Source organism: Pteropus medius, unplaced genomic scaffold, assembly GCF_902729225.1.
Source record: "Pteropus medius unplaced genomic scaffold, Ma_sr-lr_union100, whole genome shotgun sequence".
NCBI classification, from domain to species: domain Eukaryota; kingdom Metazoa; phylum Chordata; class Mammalia; order Chiroptera; family Pteropodidae; genus Pteropus; species Pteropus medius.
In genome coordinates, this window is record NW_024354500.1 from 7,419,155 (window position 1) to 7,441,231 (window position 22,077).

The 22,077-nt window shown below is 43.5% G+C and overlaps 1 protein-coding gene and 1 pseudogene across 11 annotated transcripts in view; one reads left to right on the top strand and one right to left on the bottom strand.

The window, feature by feature from the left end:
* The window catches only part of BACH2 (BACH transcriptional regulator 2), a 307,297-nt gene extending 288,867 nt beyond the window's left edge, over positions 1 to 18,430 (top strand). For all 11 annotated transcript variants that reach the window (XM_039853053.1, XM_039853052.1, XM_039853058.1 and 8 more), the window contains 2 exons: positions 9,595 to 9,801; positions 14,299 to 18,430. In XM_039853053.1, coding sequence (XP_039708987.1) covers positions 9,595 to 9,801; positions 14,299 to 14,781 — 690 coding nt within the window. In that variant the 3' untranslated portion in view covers positions 14,782 to 18,430. The remainder of the gene's footprint in view (positions 1 to 9,594; positions 9,802 to 14,298) is intronic.
* LOC120595185 (uncharacterized) lies at positions 12,912 to 13,027 on the bottom strand (annotated as a pseudogene).
* Positions 18,431 to 22,077: the final 3,647 nt, after the last annotated feature.

Below are 22,077 nucleotides of genomic sequence, written 5' to 3' on the forward strand. Positions count from 1 at the left end.
ATGTCTGACCAATTCTGGGAGAGGGAACAGGTGCAACACCAGCCACATCATCAGCAAGATTCATGTGCCTAAGGAGAGACAAGAATAGACTCCCGTATGTTCCCCTTCCCCTTATAACCTGAGCAGCCCCTGGAAAAATATGAGGGAGTCTCTGTCACAATCTGGCATTGTCTTACTGATTGACAAGGAACTAACCTGAGACTGCCACCTGTGTCTCAGACCTGCTTCAGGAGCTGGAGCAAGCGAACCCAGTGAGAAATCCCTCCTCAGAGCTGCTTATCTGAAAAACACAAGAGGAAACAAACCAAGCATAGTCCTCATTAGGCCAGTGCCCTCAGCACCCATCTGCACTCCCTGGATACAGCCTCTAATAAAGCAGGGATGTTAACCCAACCAGACAGCAGAAATGCCACACGGGGTGAGGTGGCTTTTCACAGAGCCACGTGCAGTTTATTAGCCCCTGCAAGATTGGCGAGAAGCACATGAGGTTTAGTTCAGGCGTGTTTTGAAAGTAGATTCCAAAGCTCTCTGTGCCAACTGCAGAAATGCACTGTGTCACTTCCTTGTTCTGCCAGCTAGCCTCCTTTTCTATTACTGCCTAGCAAAAACGGTAGAAAGACAGGATTTAATTTAGTTGAAAGAAATTATCAAGGAAATTTGAATGGGAGCTAATCCTACTCATACGCCATATCCCCTCAGGTTTGGGATGAAGGCTTATGCCCAGTGCCCCAAGGCAGAGGCACATCTGTGTCTCTAACCGGAAAAGCTTGAGGTTTTGTGATGTGTTCTCTCTTTCTTTACTCATTTCTTTTCCTCCAGGCACAACTTTTTTGAGGTTTTCTTTTTTCCCCCTGAAACTGTTCATAAGTGTCTCTGATGCAAAAGCACATAACGATTTATCTTGCCAAGGATTGGTGTCATGAAAAATGGACAAATGCCTCCAAATTTGTGGGGGTGTTTGTCTCTCTGTTAAGAAATGCCCCACCATTAAACTAAAAGGGTTGTATTTTGATGACATTCACACATGTTCAAGGAACTGTCCATTTCAGATAAATCTCCTTTTGTCCCTGTAATATCCCAAAAGAGAGTTAAAGTCACTTCTTGGAACTAAATGCCACCAACAAGAGCACAAAATTTTTTCTGTTTGGGCCATATCATTCGTCTGCCTCAGAACTTTTCAGTTCTACATGAATCAATTAAAAGAGAGGATTCATTCAACCTATAAAATAGTTGTGAACAGGACTAGTCTCCCACTGAAAATACCACTGCTTAAAAAAAAAATTTTTTTAAACATCTTTTTTTTTTTTTTTTTACGTTTCTAAACAGTGAAAGAAGTGACATTTACCAAGCTCTACACCATTTCAGAAATCACACTTTAGCCCCCCTCAGTTGTACATTTTGGACAGGATTGTTAAAGCTAAGGTTTTTCCCAGTTTGACATTTTAGTTTTCCTAGAGTAGATGTGATTAGGTTTTCCAAAAACTGTCTCAGGGACTCAGCATGGCTTCTCCTCTTTGAGTTAATAACTTGCTTTCAAGTGTTACTTTGACCCTGGTGGAAGCATGGTCCCCGGGAATAATGTTGATGGCAAATTCTGCACAATGTGACTACTAACTCGTTTTCTTGATGCTGAATAAACCAACTTCCACTGGGCTGATTCTGCTTCAGTCTGCTCTTGTATAAGGTCCAGGTGACTTCTCTTCCAAGTGAACTCCAAGGAGACACCAGAGTCAGAAACCAAAAAAGGAGTTCTTACCTCCAGCCAGCCATCTGTCCAATACTTCAGACCAACAGGTCCAGGTTCCGTCCCAATCTCTCTTCTTCCACCTCTGTAAGAAGCCAAAATATTAGATCAAAAGAAATGTTAGCATATCTTATATTCTGTAGATATTCTTGTTCTACTCTGTTAACTCTCCTATCTCATCAACATTGACCTCTTTCATCCTCTTTTAACTATTCCTTAGCCTTCAGGAAAGCTTAAATTAGCACAACATTGTCCTTTATCAACAATCAGCTTTTTAAAATTACTTTCTTTTTTTAAATAATCAAACAGCATACTCAGCCCCTAACATGCCAAATTTAACAGGCTTTCTCTGCCTACAACAATATACAAACACATGTTCACATTTCTAGGGGGTCGGACGTATTTTAATGGTATTTTCTATGTAATTATGCAGCAACTTACTTTTTTCACACAGCTGTCTACTGTGGACATGCCTCTAGGTCAGTCACATCCAGCTAATGCGTTCGCATTGGTGGTTCAGTGGTAGAATTCTCACATATAGCTAATGCATGCTTCTTTAATATCCATGGGGCCAAAAAAAATCACAATTTTTTCAGCTATCATCTATCGACAGCCATTCTAATTTTTTCCGACCTTTTCCTCTTATAAACATTGCTACAATAAACAGTTTTGTGAACATATTTAGTAGTGGCGCTTTTATTTTTGTGGGTTAGAGTTCTGTAAGTGGGTTAAAGGTTATGCTCATGTTTTAAATACTACCTACTTACTTTCCCAAAAGGCTGTAGCAATTCACATACCCTTCGGCAACTGATGAGTGCCCATTTTCCCCTGCTCTTGCCAGTATTAGCTGTTACCAGTCCTTTTAATTTTTGCCAATCTGATGGGCAAAAAATGATGACTACTAATGAGGTTGACTTCTTTGCCCATTTTTCCTTTGTGTTGTCTGTCTTTAAATCAACTTATAGGATTCTTAATCCTTAATACAGTAATATTAACCCTTTCTGATAAATGTTTTTTGTATGTTCTCCTAGTCTGCATTTTTATTTATGGTATCTTTTTCAGTATAGAAATTTTTAATTTTTATTTAATCAAGTTATCAATCTTTCTTTATGACTTCTGGGTTTGCTATATTACTCGAAAAATCAGTTTGGAATTTTTTTTCTTACTTCCAATGATGAAAAAATGAACAGGCCACACGAAGTGAAAAAAGTAACAAAACAGGGTGCATAATAAAGTCCTAGTCTGCTTCAAAATGGGAGGCAAAGTTGAAGAGAAGGAGTATAGGGAAAGTTTCACTTTTGTGTATTTCTGTAATATTTGAATTATATACATGTAGATCACAAAGGTTCATTTTTTTAATTGAGATCAAATTCACATACCATAAAATTCACTCTGTTAAAATGAACAAGTCAGCGTTTTTTAATGACTTACAAAGTTGTGTGACCATCACCACTCTCTAATTCCAAGACATTTTCATCACTCCTGAAAGAAACACCATACCCTTTAGCAGTGACTCCTCCAGGAAACCACTAATGTACTTTCTGTCCCTATAGATTTGCCTATTCTGAACATTTCATATCAATGAAATCTTACACTTTTTGAGACTTTTTGTGTCTGGCTTCTTTCATGAGCGTAATGTTTTCAAGGTTTATTTCTGCCATTGATCCCACCGGGTATGTCATGCATCAGTGCTTCATTCCTTTTTATTGCTGAATAATATTCCACTGTGTGGATCTGCCACACTTTGTTGATCCATTCATCAGTTGAGGTACATTTAGGTTGTTTACGCTTTTCAGCTATGATCGGTAATGCTGCTGTGAGCATTGCGTACAAGTTTTTTGTAGACATGGTTTTTCAATTCTCCTTGTTCCATACCTAGGAGTAGACTTGCTGAATCCTTTGTTATAACTCTGTTTAACCTTTTGAGGAACTATCAGACTATCTTCTAAGGTAACTGCACCAACTTACATTTCCATCAACAGGATATGAGGGATCCAGTTGTTCCACATCCTCTTCAATACTTGTTATTATCCATCTTTTTTTATTATAGCCAGTCTAGTTGGTGTGAAGTAGTATCTTGTTTTGGTTTACAGATTCATTTTTAAAATTTAAAAATTATAGAAAAGTCAGAAGCATTTTTCAAATAGTAAGCTTCTTAGACAGTTTTGTACCTATCTAACTGATTGTGGGTTTTAGTAAAAAAGCAATAGAAAGACAGTGTATTTGTACAACCAAAAGTACTGATTAATTGGACTTGCTTTATTAACATGTTTCATGTCAAGAAAGATAAAAATGAGTAAGAGTGTGTGTTTCCGTATGTGTGTGGGAACAGGGAGAAATAAGGTCCCAGGTCAAACACTGAAAAATAGTAGCATAGAAGAGCCGTGTCTGACTCTAACTCTCTCACCCAGATGCCGACTTCCAGACATATGTTGCATGTAAAATTTTCACAGTTGTTTTTGTGGTTTGTTGAATCAGGCATCTTTTCTAAAATGTCTGTAATTGGTCTACTTAATAAAAAGGAAACCTTGCTGGGCAGCATAGAAGTCAGCCCTATTTCTAATTAAAACAATGTTTTCATATTATCTAGAAAGACGTTCTTAGCATCTGGAATTCCAGAGCTTGCTGTATGTCTGGAAGAGGAAACCATGAGACGAAGCATAATAGGGCAAATAAACAGACATAATAATAATACTTTACAGATATAAGGCAATTAGACTTTCTTCATCTATCCTCCAGTTTTACTTTTCGTAGCAATCCTGTAAGCTAAGCAGGGCAGGTATTATCTCCCTCTGACTCACAGACCCTCAGAGAACTTCAGGACAGAGAGAAGGAAAAAAGTGCCCGAAATCGTATAGCTAATAAATTGCAGTGTCACAACTAAATCCCAGGTGTCCTGCATTTGTTCCGGAAACTGGACCGTGAGAAAGAATCAAGGGTAAAAGGACAGTTGTGAAGGAAACATTTCTTAGTCTGGGAGGGGAGATGTTGTCATTGGCGTCTGCCCAGCACTGAGCTGGTCCCCATGCCAGTAGCACTGGAATCATCATCCTCTGGGCATTTTGCTTCCTCCCTTGACAACTCATAAAGATCCCAGGGTCTTGTAAGAGTGTAGGTGTTAGAGGCTTGGGAGAGCTGACTGCACCATTAGGGCCTCAGGTCCTGTTGGTAGGTTCAACTCTCATGGCTTCTCCTCAACATCCGGTAGTGGAACCAAGAAAAGAGATAGGAAAGAAGATTCACACACCAGCTTATGCTGGGATTGCTAGAGGAAATAGATACTTGTTTTCGGCTTTTTCTGCAACATTTGCACCTCCATCCTGCTTCTCCAGTAGCCTCCAGCCAGCCAGCCAGAAACATCAGGCAAGCCAGATGTGTTAAGAAGCAGTGCGAGGTGACCGGTCTGATTATAACCCAGTGAAAATATTCAGAGGAAACAGATCACAGGAGGTCCACCAGATGAAGAGAGTCATTGGTGGAAGAGGGGTGCGGGCAGGAGGGCGGCATCTTTTTCACCTCTTTTGTCTCATATTCTAATTTTCTGCAAGAAGTTATATTTCTCGTATAAGTTTTAAAACATTTTCGCTTAACTGGGAGAGGGGTGTTTTAGCTGCAGAACCTGCATAGTTGTTGGCAGGAAAGAGAAGTGGAGTAGCTGATTTGTGTTTGGGAAGAAAAAGGCGCTGGCACCCTGGGCTCTCAAGGAGGAATGTTTAGGTTTCATTCACGCTCCAGATGTCACAACATTCTCCCACCGTTTGCCAGCCTCTGGGGCCAGAGGTCCCGAGGCACAGTGCAAGGCCACTTATTTCACTGACTGCTCAAGAGCTGGGGTCCCTAGAGGGTCTAACCCTCTCTCAGTCACCGCTTAGCCAGCCAGTGCAGGTACCAGGCTGAAAACGTCCTCCGTCCTGTTCTTGCTGTTGTGCTGAGAGAGAAGAGTGAACAACCTGCTGAGTCTGGGTAGAATCGACAGGAGCAGATTATGCAGGTCGTGGAACTGGCTGGCTCGTGGTGCCATGGTGCCATTTGGCCCTGGGCTTGCTGATGCAGTGGCTGCCCCTGACTCTCAGAGTTTCTACTGAGAACCAAAGCCCGGCAGCACCTTTGCAGCTGCCCTGTGCCTTCACCCCACGGGCCCTGTCCCCTCTATGCAGCCGGCTAAGCTTTAGTGCTGAGCCTCCTATGCTTGTGATGGGCTGAATATAGCTGCCGGCTGACTCTTCAGCCAGGTCGTATTGGTAGCTGGCAGGATCTTCACCTTGTCGGATTGGGTGTTTTGTACTGTTTATGAGGGTCTTGTGAATGAAAATCAACCACACCACTGCTGAGAAGTAGAATCCTGGAAGAATAAGTGTGTGGAGGAACAATAAATAAGATGTGAAGCCTTATTGGGCCTATTTCAATTGTTAAGAATTCACCAAAACAAAGGGAGAAGGGCCTCAGCCTTCTCGATGTGTTTCAACTTTCCAAGGCCAAGTGGCATTAACTGACTTTTGAGCCCCATTTGAAGAGTGTTGGGATACCTGCAAGCCTAAGAATGCAATCTTCTCCCAGCTCCATAAGGAGTATGTGTCTGCTCTTTATCTCCAGGGATGACGCCCAGCTTACTCCTCTAAAAATAACAAACAGCTGTGGTGAAGTTAACCACTGTGCCTTTCCAAAAACACTTCTGGGACTTCCCTCTTGGTAGCCAGTGGAAGTTCTCCCTGCTGGGGGCAACAGAGCTTTCTCAAAAGAAACAAGAGAGGTTGTGTTTTGGTTTGGGGGGTGTTTTTTTCACATGGAAGAAAGTCTGTAACTGACTATTATTTTTTCCTTTGACCTCTTTAAAAAGCAGCTGGAGTTGCAACAGCTCTGCTGAAATTTTATATGGCCGTTTGCTTGAAGGACTTTGAAACTAGCATTGTTGATTTTTCTTCTTTCTTGTCAGCCTCTGTCCTATTTCCCTAGTGTTTTACATTCACTGTCTGAACACTATTAAATACAGTAACCCTTCGTATAGAAGGCCTTTCGACTTTCCCTGTGGCCTGAACCATGGGTATATATTCTTTCTGAAAATAAGTAAACGTAATTAAGAGCAGACGCAGAATTGCTTTGTTGTCAGCAGAAGGGGAGACTCCACAAGGCCCAGAAGTGCCGCAACCTCTGCTGTGAAAACAAGGCTTCTGCCTGGTGTGGAAACATCCGTGTCCCCAACAGACAGACCTCTGTGTTATTTAGGCACCATCCAGGAACTGACTGTCTGTTATCCAAAGGTTATAACAGGAAAATCAAACATTCTTTCATATTATTATAAGCCCTGTGCAAACACAGCCCCATGAACAAAGCCCTTTCCTGGGCCCATAACAGGGAACTGTTTGTCCTGGCTGCCCGTCTTTAGCAGTCAGAGCAGGGCTGAGCTGAGAGTGGTGTAATGTGTGTCGCTGTGATTTTGTTCTCTTGGGCCAACGTTTTACAGGTGTCATGGGACAGAGTTCACCATGTGAAAGCTGAATCAGAGCACCCATTGGGAACCAAATGCCACATCCAGCAGTCTCAGAGCTATGAAGCAACCTGACAAAGCAATCGCACCCAGCCATAGAAAAGCCAAAGGATCGTTTAGTGTGATTGCCTTTGTGTATGGGGATTAACTAGTCACAAATGCCAGGATCTGGACTGCACGCATCTGATGCAACCAAAGAAAAAGCCTGAGCTCAGGATAAAATATCTTCATCTCCCTCCCCTGGACAATACTGCAGCTTCAGAATGTTAACAGAGGCTTGTTTCTTCACCCAAAAGTATTATAATTAATTACATCTAAATCCACTCTTCTATTTTTCTGGCCCCTCTATTTCACTCGAGTCCATTTGTTCAGTCTTCTAGAGCTGTGCTGTCCAATACAGCAGCCACACACCACACATGGCTAGTGAGCCTTAGAATTGTGGCTGTGTGATTTGTGCTGTGTAATGAGTGTAAAATATGCCTCAGACTTTGAAAATTTAGTACCAAAAAGTAAAATATCTCAATAACTTTTATGTTACTTACATGTTGAAAATATTTTGGATCTATTGGGTTCAATTAAATATATTATCGAAATTAATTTTATCTGTTTTCACTTCATTCTTTTCATCAGCGGTTACTAGAAAACATAGAATCACAAATGCGGCTCGCGTTGTTTGCATTGGACAGCCCTGGGCTGGTGCTTGCAGGAAGAGTAGGTTTACAGTGCCATCTGCTGGTCGGTCTCGGGCAGACGCTAACGTAAGCAAGAATGAAGCACGCTGAGCTAGGAAACACTTTGTCTCTTGGCCAACCAACAGTAAACCTTCCTTTTTCAGGAGCTTCTGAAACAGAACCAGGACTGAACTCTGAAGTCTCTGCATCATGAGTAAATGTCTTGGAGAGGGTAGTGGCAAACTACTGAAAGGTGCAGGCCTTTCCCCACCTAATGGGTGCTGAGGAGGTCCTAGGGAATAGTGGTCCTTTTCTTAAGAAATATTTTAAACCACCGCAGGGTTGTAAGCAAGCACTTCACAGAATACAAGGAGAACACAGATCCATCCCTCAATAAATTAGTTTCCTCTCTGGATAATGTTGATGTGCCTTGATTTGTCAAGAGTTTGAAATAGGAATCTTGCTGATAATCGTATCTGCGTCAGTTATGTATCGCTGCATAACAAATCACTCCCAAACGTCGTGGCCTAAATCAAGAATAATTTTTCAACGTCTCCCACCATTTCGTGGGTCAGGAATTCAGGAGTAGCCCATCGAGCACGTCTGGCTCAGAATATTTCATGAAGTTGCAGTCAGATGCTGGTTGGGGCTTCAGTCGTCTGAAGTTTTGTGCTTGGAAAATCCACATCCAGTTTGGCTCATTCACATGATTAGCAAGGTGATTCTGGTTGGTGGCTGGAGGCCGCAGTTCTTCTCTGCAAGGGCCTCTCCACCAGGCTGCTTGAGTGCCCTCGAGGCATGGCAGCTGGCTTCCTCAAGAAAGAGCAATCTAAGAGGTCTAAGAGGAAGCCGTAACACCTCTGATGACCTAGACTCCGACATCACACACCGTTACTCCCACTGCACTGTATTGGTCAAGAGATAGGAACACGCATCTCACCTCTTGGTAGAGGAAGTTAAGCATCATGTGAAAGAAAATGTGAAACAGTACGGCCATTGTATTTTTGGAGAATACAATCTGCCAAAGTACCTAACACTTGTGGAGCACTGCACAGCTAAAAGTCATGCCCCGTTCTGCAGATGAAGAAATCGAGAGAAGTAAAGTAACTAACCTGAAGTCTCATGTCCCATGATAGGAAGGACAAAAGCCCAGGTCTCACTCCTCGCCCATGCTAGTATAGCCTGTCCAAGTCATCTCGCTGTGTCTCCCTGTGCTGTGGCCATTAAGAATTATGCCGATCGTTCCATCTTCCCAGCATCTTCCAGGTGTGCGGTGCTCTCTTCATCCAAGTGTTGTAGATACTTCCTCAGATAATATCTGTCTGTAAAATAGTATCTTATTGAGTTGAGGTTCAGTGGAAGTAGATTTTAACTAACCAGAGAGCCCGTCTTATAAAAGTGCTGTAGCAATGAAAAAGTGCACCATTTCCAGTAATGTCTACGCTGCTTGCTTCAAAAATCTAAAGAATGATCATCACAGTATAATTTGTGTGTTCACATTCTGTTTGATTATCTGAATATTGCATCTTATTTATACTCGAAACAGGAAAGAATTATAGCTTGCTTTCAGTAGTATCCGTATTATGTGGTCATCTTAAAAAATGGAGATTTTTACCATTTTTTGATGTTCTACCTGCCAAAATTAAAACTGAAATCCAGCTACCATAATCATCATCTATTATTCTTGGTTTCAGGTCAAACTTCCCTTTCCTGTAGATCAAATCACAGACCTTCCGAGGAACGATTTCCAGATGATGATTAAGATGCACAAGCTAACCTCAGAACAGTTGGAGTACATCCACGACGTCCGACGGCGCAGCAAGAACCGCATCGCAGCCCAGCGCTGCCGCAAAAGAAAGCTGGACTGTATTCAGAATTTAGAATGTGAAATCCGCAAACTGGTGAGTCGACCCGTCCGTCCGTTGCTGTTGGCAACCGGGAGTGACCAAGACTGAGGCAAAGTTACAGTAGTGAAGGCTGGAGAAGTAGAAAGAAGGATCACCATTCAGGGAAGTTTGGGTTTGCTTTTGAACAAGTTTCTCAAGAAGAAGAATAGCTTTATTTCTGCAGTGTGTCTGTATAGATGTGTAATCATGTGTAGATGTATAATCACGTGTCGGTATTTTATGTCCTTCAGCTATATGTATAAAAGTCGTTCTTTTTTATTTTCCATTCGACATGTACTAATGGCTAACATTTATTGCATGCATATGTAGACCAGGTATTATTCTAAACTATTTTTGTAGATGATCACATTTAATCCTCACATCAATCCTGTGACTTAGGCGCCATTTTATCTCCATTTACAGAGGCGGAAAGTAGAGTGCAGAGGGGTTAAGTAAGTCCCCGCTATGTGGGGAGCTTGACTGTAAACCCAGTTGTCTGATTCCAAATCCTGTGTTTTTACCACTGCTCTCTCCTGCCTCCCATGGAAGAGTGTAGGTGAGCGATAGGACTCCTGCCTGCTGTGAGGCGGCTGTTCATCTCCATGGTCTCTGAAAGCCCTTCACAGCCCAGGGTCCTTGATTTTGCAGTTCTGCCTCAAAGTGACTGTCACCCCTTCCCTATGCCCGAGAGTGATTTCGTCTCAAGGAATAAGTTCCCATCTCCCAAGCTTTCCCTCACTCAGAGCTCTGAGCCCCCTTCTCCTTGATAAGCGACCTTAAGCTACAGGAAGTAAATCCAGGTAGCCTCTGGTTCCTTACTGTAGCTTTGAAGGCACCTGGTGCAACCTCATCCAGCTTGACCTTTCTGCTGGCCAGGTGCTGGAAACTCAGCTCAGGTGCCATGTCCGTGTCAGGGAAGAAGAAGGAGATCACATAAAGTAGTTATGATCAAAGTTTGGGTCCTCAGACTACATGCAGGAATCCTTTGCTTCCTGGCAAACCACCGTCCTGATGAGAACCTAGGAGCAGGATAAGACGTTTGAAAAGCATGAGTAAATATTATGTGTAATCAAGATAGTTCTGGACCTCGGGGTGTTTTTCAAGTTTAATTTAATTAACACCCACCAAGCAGGAAAGATCTGCTCATGTTCAGTGGCTCCATCACCTAAAAATAAAACCTGAGCTCTTTAGCAAAACATACTGTGCTCTCCATGATTCAGTCTGTAGCTACCCTCCAGCATCACCTTCCACTCCCTTCTGAGAACTAATAACATCAAACTGTCTGCACTTCCCTCCCTCCCCCGCCACCCCTGCCCATCTCCTGCCATTTATACCTCTGGGCTTGTGCCTCCTCCAGCTGTCTCCCCTCTACCTTGGACATTCCTTGACCATTTCCTTCTCTAACTACATCCTTTGTTCGTTAAGAGTCAGGTTACTATCACCTCTTTGGGAAGGTCCTTTCTTGAGTCCCTAGTGAGGCTGGACACCCGCCCCTGGAACCCTGATCTGACCTCTGTCTTCATGCGTATCACATTAGTCTTGCAGTGTCTGTGTCGGTGTCTGTCTCCCCAGCTCCTGGCCCTAGCGTGCAGGTTCCTCACAACAAGGACAATGTCTCGGTCACCTCTGAATCTCCAGTGCAGACCCACTAAAGCCTCACGGGACATGTCTGTTGCCCTGAAATTTATTGGAAATTGTGACTGGGTCGTGGGATTATGAATTCCTTCTTTCTTTCAAATTTTTCTTTCACGTTTTAACATCAAAAATGTTTAAATTTAAACTGCGTGAGGAAGCACGACATTGCCGGTGAGTGTGGGTCTTCTGAAAATCTCCTGAGCTTAGGCAGGAAACCAGGCCAGGCTGAGCCCACCAGTGAACATCATCAAGGCCTTAGGCACACGTCTGCGGGAATCTCAGCCCTCCACTCCTCTTCGGGTAGCAGAATAACTCTAATCACTCATATTTGAGAAGTGCCTGATTTGGGTAATTATCATTCTTCTTCATGTAATTTTGTGATACGAAACAAATAATAAAATCTAAGCCACGCACCAGGCAGATATCTAAAGCACTTTGCTAATGTTGTTCAGTTGGAAAACCAAGAGGGCATCTCCTAGTTCTCCCCCTACTTTTTTGGAAACCCCTTCTAGAATATATTGCGTTTCACCGCTGAATGAGTTTCACATGGACATCTGTGACTTAGAGCTTCATACTTTTAACGAAGGTCTTGATTTGTGCTGCCTTTCCTGCAGTGAGCTGAAACACTGTCACACACAGCATTTCATTTTCTTCCCCCTAGAAAGTGGCGCGGGACATTTTGCAGATTAATAGGTGTAGAGGGGTTTGGTGGCTCAGCCAAGATGATGTGGCAGAATGAAGACTGAGATTCTCCTCCTGGGGCTGGGCGGTTTGCCTCTTACCTTTCAGACTTCCAGGTTATAGCGAAGGAGGTCCAGTTCCCACGGCCCGAATGTGTTTTGTTTCTTATCCACCACCCTCTAGCTGGGATGCTGCACCCACTCACCTGATCTGAGTGGCAGGCATGACTCTGGCAGGCCGGGGCAGGCTGATCCCGCCCTGCAAGTCCCAGGCAAGCACACACTCACTCCCCACTCCCACGCTGTCTCCAGCACGCCACTCAGCTTTTGCAAAACTTGCATAATGTATTTCTCTCGAGTTGCACTTGTACATCTGTTTATTTTTCATTTTTAAAACATGTTTTCTTGAAAAATTTATAAATATTTTAGCAGGTGCCCTTTCCCCGCGTAAATCTCTGTCTCTGACACACACGCCCACGCTGCCTGCCAGATTGCATTTATGTTACGGCACATGTAGCTCTCATGTAAGAGACCCCATGTCGAACGTTTGCTTCTCTCTCTCTCTCTCTCTCTCTCTCTTCTCCTTCCCCCACCCCGCCTCTCTCTCTCCCCTCCTCATTTTCTCTCCTATCTTCTCCTCTCCCCTCCTGCCCACCCTGGCAAAATGTTGGCGAGGACTCATTTCACTCTGCTTCAGATCTGCAATTTCTTCATCTATTTCACTGTGTGCCTCTTGGAGCCTCCTCATCTTCTCTCCTCGCACAAATAGTTATAGTAAAATCTTTATTATTTTTTTATTTCTATTATTTATGCCTACAGCACCTGGTCTTCCTAGGTGGTCTCCCATCCAAGTACTAACCAGGCCCGACCCTGCTTCGCTTCCGAGATCAGACATTGGGCTTGTTCAGGGTGACATGGCCATAGACCGTGGACCATGGCTCCACTGGGGTGTGAACCCAGGACCTGCTGCGTGTAAAGCAGACGTGCTAACCGCTACACTATGGAACCATGTCCAGTTATAGTGAAACCTTAATCAGACTCCCTGCTGGTGGCTAAATTCACCTTTCTGAGGCAGTGATGGATTTTAGTAACGCAAGAGCTTATGTGGGATTTTTTTTAAGGAAAACATCTCAGAACCTTGGGCTGGCATGCTAGGGCTTGGTCTCCACACCTCTGTCTGTCCTTCCAGTGTCCACGGAGAGTTGGTGCTCGGGCCTCACTGCATAATCCCCAACTGAGAGCCTACCAATGTTGGATTGAGTCACATGAAACTGCCAATGGTCAAATATTTTTTAATTTTCATTGTTTTTTAAAATAGACTTTTTAAGAGAAGTTTTAAGTTCACAGCAAAATTGAATGGAAAATACAGAGTTCCCATACACTCCCTGCCCCTGCACACTCCCAACCCCCCTCCGTTATCAACATCCCCCACCGGGGGGGGGGAGGGGGCGGGGGGGGAGACTAGCATTTGTTTTCATTAGTGAACCTATATTAACACATCATAATCGCCCAAAGTTCACAGTTTACATTAGGGCTCACTCTTGGTGTTGTACACTCTGTAGGTTTGGACAAATGCGTGAATGACGTGTATCCACCGTGACGGTATCACAGAGGAGTTCACTGCCTGAAAATCCTCTGTGCTTCACCTTTTCATCCCTCCCCCTTCTCCCCACAACAAATCCCCCGCAATCACTGATCTTTTTACTCTCTCCATAGTTTCGCCTTTTTCCAGACTGTCATGTAACCGGAACTGGTCAATCGTTTTTGACCTTCTAAAATGTCAATCTAATACTTCGGAGGAGATTTTCAGCTATAGGGTTTGGGACCGAAAGTTGTCCAGTTGGTTCTCTGCAAACCCCAAGTTCTAAGAAACCGGGCCCTTGACTCCCTGCAGTTTTCTGGTTGGCGGTGGTTCTGCCGTTCACCCGGCCAGGCCACTGAGAGGGCAGCAGAGCTGCTACAGGGAAAGTGTCGGGGTCAGTGGCACATCCGGACGGGCTGCTCAGACAGGAGACTTGGCCAAAGTATGTGTCCAGGCTCCTTGGATATACATTTTTTAAGTTTCTAGATCTTGGCCTAGTCATTCCTGACTATAATGTAGTATGCAAAAGCAAAAGTTGGAAAACCCCCAGAAACAAGGGCTTGGGTCTTCCCGTTCAGCCTTGATCAGGCCTTCTCTTGTTTCTCTGATGTCCAGGTATGTGAGAAAGAGAAGCTGTTGTCAGAGAGGAATCAGCTGAAAGCGTGCATGGGGGAACTGCTGGACAACTTCTCCTGCCTTTCCCAGGAAGTCTGTCGAGACATCCAGAGCCCAGAGCAGATCCAGGCCCTGCATCGGTACTGCCCTGTCCTCAGACCCATGGGTCTCCCCACAGCCTCCAGTATTAACCCTGCGCCCTTAGGCGTCGAGCAGAACCTTGCCGCCCCGCAGTGTGCAGTGGGGGAAAATGTGCCCTGCTGCTTGGAGCAGGGTGCAGCTCCACCCGGGCCCCCCTGGACCCCCAGCAACACCTCAGAGAATTGTACTTCCGCTAGGAGGCTGGAAGGCACTGACCCAGGAAACTTCTCAGATAGAGGGCCTCCTCTTGAACCCAGGAGCCAAACGGTGACGGTGGACTTCTGCCAGGAAATGACTGATAAGTGCACGACTGACGAACAGCCCAGGAAAGACTACACCTAGTGACTCGGCCTGCCTCCCAGTCCTCACACCTCTCCCACCCAGGTGTTCTTCGGTCGGCCCGTGGCGCAGTCCGTCTGTTGTCTGGAAGAACCGAGAAGGAATTTGGTGCACACTACAGAGGTCTTAGCAGCAATACTGTTTCTAAGTATTCCCTCCACTCTTCAAGCAGGAGTGATCTATAGTTACCTTCGCAATGGTGCTACCCCTTGCCCTGGCAAGGAAAGACAGCAGTGGTGACACTGTTTGTCTGTGGGTTAATTTCAATCTTAACAGGGATAGACTATAACACCTCTAGGACCCAACCACGGATTTTTTTCTCAGTGGCCCATGTCACAAACCCTATCTCAGGAATTTCTTCTGAATGTTCAATTTTTTTCATTGAAGACAGCTTCTATACACATCAAAGTTTTATAGCTAGACTGTACATACTATATATAATATATATATATAAAATATATATATCTCCATATGCAAAAGTCCTGCATGCCTCGGTTTTCTCATTCTAAAACTGGAAACTTCATTTCTCATTTACAAACAGGTTCCAACATTCCTCTTCTTTTGTCTCTGATGTTAGAGCTAGTTTGAGAACTGTTAACATGGTCATTTTTCTTGCTTCACAGTTCAACTTCAATTCGTACTTATTTATGGACAGAATTCAATGTTGGAAGCTTTTTTTAAGGTTTTATTTTGGAAGACCTTTTTTTGTTTGGTTTGGTTTTGGCACCGTCGGATGGTGTCATTTGCGTATTGTGGGTTTGTTTGTTTGTTTCTTGCAGATACTGTACAGAAATGGTCAACTTTGCCACTTGCACTGAGTTTTGGGTCAAACCTATTTTCTTAAATGAAGTTGTAACTTCAGTGTAACTCAAGTATACTGTATATTCTTTGCTTTTAGTTAAAAAGTAAAACATTTTAGCTAATTAAAAACCACTCAGGTGATAATTATGTAGGACAAACAATCTTGCCAAATAACGAATTCATCCTAGGATGACAATAATCTGCTTGAATATTTTTATATTTCACCTCCTCCCCACCTTTCCCTAAGCAAAGCTGAAATGCAGATAGAGAGTTCAGAGTTGATGGTGAATGTTCAGATTCCTAAGTGGGGAGAGAGTCTGGGCATCTCACTCGAAAGTGCATCAAAACAGTAGGAATCCATGACTTTATACCAGAACTCAGCAGGCATTGGCTCCTAGAAATCAAGTTAGAACTGCTTTCTCACCCAGGGGTAAGTCCCATTCATTTCCACACCTCATCAGGCCTCACTTGCTCCTGGACGTGTAGTGCAGTTAAGACCTTCTCCTTCGAAGGATTTGGCTGACCAGCCACCCCAACTTCCCTGCCCAGGACAGGCCTCTCAGGAGATCTCACCTGAGGAGACCTGAACCCGAGCCCCGGGCTCCTGCCTGTAACTGGCGGTCCTGGGTTTAATGCAACTCACCCAGTCGGAGAGAGCAGGGCAGATGTGAGCCTGAGGTCTGTCCCTGACGCAGGCGAGAGCATTTCTTTCTCCCTTCCTTCTCCAAATTCTTTGAGTTGAATTCTGAGGCTTTCTGCCAGCCAGTTTCTTGTCTGAACGCAGATTTCATTTTGAGGCTTTGGACATGACATGGCCAGGAGCCTTCCCTGCCCCCGCCCCCACCACACACACACACACACACACACACACACCTACCCTCACCTGTTGATAATTTTCTTTTGCTGCAAAACTGATTGGCTTGTAACCCACAGAGAGCAGCTTCCCTTGGCTCTGGGGGCCTGTTGACCCCTGGCCATGTTTACAAGAAGGTGTGCAGAGATCCCACAGCCAGCCTCAGAGGAGGAGGAATCAGCTCCCTCACTCCCTCCAGCGGGCCCTCCAGCCTGGCTGTGGGAAGAGTCCCTAAGGGTTTGATGTGGGGATGGGGTGGTGGGCAGTGGGGACTAGATGGTTGACTTTGTTTCTTTATTTGTGCCATTGTTTGGACAATATTAAAGCTGCATGTAAAAGGGGGAATTAGTACATGATGTAGGCGAAAAGTGAAATCATAGTAACATATGTTTTAGTATTATTAACTTTTTTCTGTACAAATATTAGCGCTAAATGTTTAAATATGTATGAATGCCAGAAATTTGTTGGTTCATGCGGTAGGGTTAAAAAAAAAAAGGCTTTTCTTTTAAACTAGTTCCACTTTTAAAACCTGCCTCTGGGTTTTCAGTTTTTTCTCATGTGTGTGTATGTGTGTGTGCTTGTCTTGAGACAGATTTTTTGATAAAGCTCTGTGTTGGAGCTACCGTTCTTATTACGGTTGGAACTTCTTGGCCTAGAAGACCAGTTCTGTGCTTCACCGTGAGGTTTGCCTTTGTGGAAAACTGGTGATAGCTCGAATTTAAGCTCAATGTGACTCACGTGATCCATCACAGGTATGTGTTATGGTGGAGTCAGCCAACAGTATTTTGTTTTTTAACTCTCTTGTTGCCTTTTTTAAGTGACCTCCTCTTCTTTAAAAAAAAAAAAAAAAAGGAATGTTATCATAACCAGGCCCACAACAACTTGGCATGATTTACCCTGGTAACAACTCATGTGCAACTGGCAGTCTTGGCCACATTCCGTCCATCCCCATTTCTGGGCGGGGAGGGGGTCTCTTTCTCTCCACCCTAACTCAGCCCACATCCTCCTCCTGCCAACCCCCACCTCACTTTTATTCCCTTCCTCCTTTATTAACCCGACCCCTGCCATGGGAACCGGTTAAAAACACTGCTTGAAAAACTGTCTTTTGATGTCTTAGAGATTTTTAACAAGTTGTTGAAACTTCGTTCACTATCCACCGTGAACAGCAACTGGCTTTGTACAGTGTGACATGTCTGTGTCTGTTACCACTCTAAACCATGTGTTTGTGAAAATTATTTCTGGGTTGATTCAAAGGGAGGACTAGCAGGGGACCAGAATCCAAATTGCCACGAGTGGAATTTTAAAAACCAGCCTGTCTGGTTTTTAAAGGGATCCCTGGGATCCCTCAGTGAAGCCCTGTCTTTTATGAAAAGGACAAGCAAGTTAATAGCAACGAATAGTTTGCACAGCATGGTGAAATTTAGTTGTGCTATTTGGGGGTCTTCCTTACAAAAATAAAAGACCTTCCGGCCATAGACTGTTTAGGAGGATCCTAGCAATGGCCAAGTTGGGTTTCTAAATATCTGGGGCAGACATGGCTTGTCGGGGCAGGGACAGCGTTGGTGGCCCTACTTAACATCCGCCTGAACCTAGTCCTCCCCTTGGACCTACTTTTGTTCTACTTGTGTCTCCAGACGACCTCACTTCATTCAGGTTGTTCAGGCTTTGGGCAGGTGAGTGCTTTGGTGTATGTGTTTGTTTCTCTGCGTTATCTGGGGGTGCCTTGAATAATCGAACTTCATTACTTACTGATTCTGGAACAAAACAGTTGGGGAAAAGAAAAAGAGCTGGCAAAGTTACTAGGCTGTCCTGCTACTTCCCTTCCTGGTTCCCTAACAATGACTCAGGCGTCAGAGGTGATGCTGCAGTAGAAAATGTTATTTTGTTTATTGTACAAGTAATTTATTAAGTGTCTTTCTAAAGGTATGCTGCTTTTAAGATGACTATGATTTTGGATTTAATCCTTGTATTGCTTTCCTAAGGAAGTAAAAAAAAAAAGAAAACAGGCTAGTGATTAGTATGCCAACTGCCACTTCTTCAGAAGAAGGGCAGGGAGCAGCTAGAGGACTTGCATGAGAGAACCGCTAAAAGTCACATGGGCACAATAAACTTGGACTTTTACTCATGAAGAAAAGCCTGCAAAGCTCTTTCAAAGCCCTTTTTTTGGCCACCTAGTCGATACGTTATACCCTTAATAAATGACTTTAAGCTGCTGCATTATTGCTTACAGTTTTGGAAGAGTCACATCTAGAAGGGAACAAGAATCAAGTTTTGTCCTCAAATCACTGTTAATAGAGTAGGGAACATTTTTTTTTTTTTAAAGAATAAAGTTGTTCACTGGATCATGTTAGTGTTTCTTCCCAGAATTGAGGATTTTGTCGTAGGTTCAGTTTTTTGGCACGTCGGTCCACAGTGCAATGCCCTGTGTGGAGTCGGTGTATGTGCAGGAAGTCTGTGTGCATGGAGGCATTCTGTGTTCACGCTGTATGTTTTTAATGCTGCCCGAGCCATCTCACGACCCAAGCATCAAAGACTGATGCTGCAGAACAGAATATATTTGTACACAAATAGTGCGTGCAAATATTATTTGTACATGGAAAAGACCCTATTGTGGCAGACTTGGGATAACTTATTCAACTGACAGTGCAGAAACATTTCTTGCAAAGAAAAGTAAGTGTATAGTATTTTCCTACACTCCACCCTGGGAGATAGTATTTATATCAAATGAATATCAGTGTATTTTAATTGTAATATGAAAATGATGCTGCCATTTGTGAAGAATATCCACTTGGTTGCAGAGGCCCACTTTGTAGCTTTATTTAATGTTGTGGTGTGGTGTACGCATTTCACTATTAAGCAGCAGCTAAACTCGGACTTTCATTTCCATTCCAGTTTATTGACCTCAGATAAAACAGTGGCCCTCCTTAGAAGCAGAAGTGCACCAAGACCATTCATTTCAGGCACTCACATTCAGTGCCAAATGCTCCCATGAGGGTGATCAGACATGTATCAGGAAGGAGTGAAGGGCCTTGGACAGAGAAAGCTTTTTGTACAGATTGATGCTAAGTCTTCTACCAAAACATGTCTGGAGGCAGAGAGGTGACCTCTGCTTGAGTCCTAATGATGCATTTAGCATGTGTGAATGCTGGGGTGCCCATTCACCCTCTGACATAAAGGACCTGCCACATCTAGTGAGTGATCAGGAAGATTCCAGATGCATTCGGGGGCTTCGGGTGCTGGTTAAGACACAGTAAGCCATTCGAGGCAAGCACCACCTTTGCTTGTGAGGCCAAAAAGGCCTCTGAGAATTTGTTCCAGAACCAGTCTGATGCAAGTGCACCTCTAATATATGCCTTACAAACTCCAGAGGCCATATTCAAAACAGGGTCTTCTCAGTGTATGCAAGGGGCTGCAGCCCCTCTTCTCTTTTTCCCCAGGTCGAACAATACGGACAGTTTTCACACATATCTACCTGTATAACCCTCTGTACCTCTCATAACTGGTCAACGACTGTAACAGGTTACATCAGGTGTTTTTCTACATACTTTTTACACAAATTCTATGCGATTAATGTAACTTAATTCAATGCATCATTTTATTGTACTAGTTCTTAGGCTTGTCTTTTTTTTCTAAGTGATTGTGGTTTCTCTTGTGGTTTTTATTGTAAAGATGAAATGGCTGTTGATGCTTATTCTCTGTAACTAAGAATTTTTACCTTTTTGGGGAAAAAAGGCATTGCTATGAACTAATGAATTGAAACTTCATTTACTCAATGTAAATACACTATTGTGCAAAAAAAATTTTTTCACTCAATTGAATTGCTAGTGTTAACTGAATTTTGTCTAGACACCATTTCTGTTGATGAAATAAAGACATATCATTATGCGTTATAAACTGAGTTGCTCAGCCTCTGATCCTGTGTTATAGGTTACAGAGCTGGAGGCCTTAGGAAGTCTTTTCTCCAGAGAAGTTTGGACCCTTATGCTACCTGACTAATCTGATTAGAAATCTGAAAAATGTGATAATGCTATTATGATTCCTCAACTCTGAATTTAAAAATCCCTAGTGCCTACCAGAATAGATGAAAGGCATGAAACCCGATTTCTTGGTTTTGATATGGTGCTGTAGCCTATGAAAAACATCACCATTGTGGGGAGCTGGGGGAAAGGTACTGTTTCTTACAATGGCACGGTCATCTCAAAATAATAGGTTTAATTTCAAGCAAAAAGCCAAGTGAAAATAAACAAAGGGAAAACAGTTAAACAAACACCAAGATACCGTAAAGGGCAGGGCAAGGAATTTAGAATTGTAATTAGGGAATAAGTACAGTTAATCCAAAAAAAGTATATTTGATAATTTAGTCTTAGATTCTGACATAAAAGGAAAACTAGATATTGAATGGTGGGCAGGCCAGACGACATAACACTGGACTCAGGAGCCATCTGGCTGAGCTGACAGTGGGCTATAAATAATGAATTCACATCGTGTTTGGTGAATACACTGCTGCCCAGGTCTAAGCTTCAAGAAGTACATGGCCACACCCCATCCACCAGATGGGAAAACTGAAATTAAAAATTGCTGAATTACCCTCCCTTGGCAAGTCTCCAAGGGCACCCTACTGAGTCACGAGAGGGCTTCCAGAGCATGTGTGCTGGAGGCAGAGAGGTGACCTCTGCTTGAGTCCTAATGATGCATTTAGCATGTGTGAATGCTGGGCTGCCCATTTCAAATGTGTGCTGTTCTAAAAACATCACAGTCATAACATTTTAGGTGTGAGAGGTAAAATACAGTCCTTTGCCTAAAGACATTCAATCCATTCTGGGAAAGATGGGTGGGTCATAGTCCCAAAATTTTCTATAGGAAAACCTGGTCATTTAGAACTGACGGTCATTTGCACTCTCTACCCTGACTTTTGTGCCTGTGGCAGGAATGGCAGTTGTGGCCGGATACAGAATAAAGCTCTTACTTATATCTCGTGGAAGGGAAGCATGCAAACACCATCCAGCCCCAAATCAGAAGCAACCATTTCCTTTCCAACTTTGTGTACCTTCGGAGTGATTCGTATCTACTTCTAGGGCTAGGGCACAAGGATTCTCACATTGGCTACCTGTACACCAGTCCCTGCCAACAGTCTGTTCTATGTATTTGGAAATAACTGAGGTATTGTCTTCTCCAACCCACTACCCTGTCCCCACAATGAGGGTGCATTCGCAAGATTATACATGATGTTTAATACCAGTTTGTAACAGTACCTAGAGTGGGATGTATCCAATTCTCCCCATTGAGTACCTTTGCCCCTCTGTACAAATGAACATGATACTTCCTGGTGTCTAAAAATCAAAGCCCAGAGAGATGGAGCAAACTGCATACCCTACATCCCATTATGCAAGTGTCTTTCCTTTCATTTGACTCAAGAGCATGATACCTTCTGTCCCCACCCCTGGCTCCTACAGATCCCAACATACATCTGCCACTAGCCTGCTTGGTCAATCAGAAAGAGGCATCACTGGTTCTCCATGGACAGCTATTACTCCTTCCCCTTGAAGACAAGTGCACCCCTGAGGCAGTGACCTTCATCCTAAAGCAATGGATGGAAACACTGAGACATGCCAACATTTACTGGAAGCATTACATTTTACAATGGG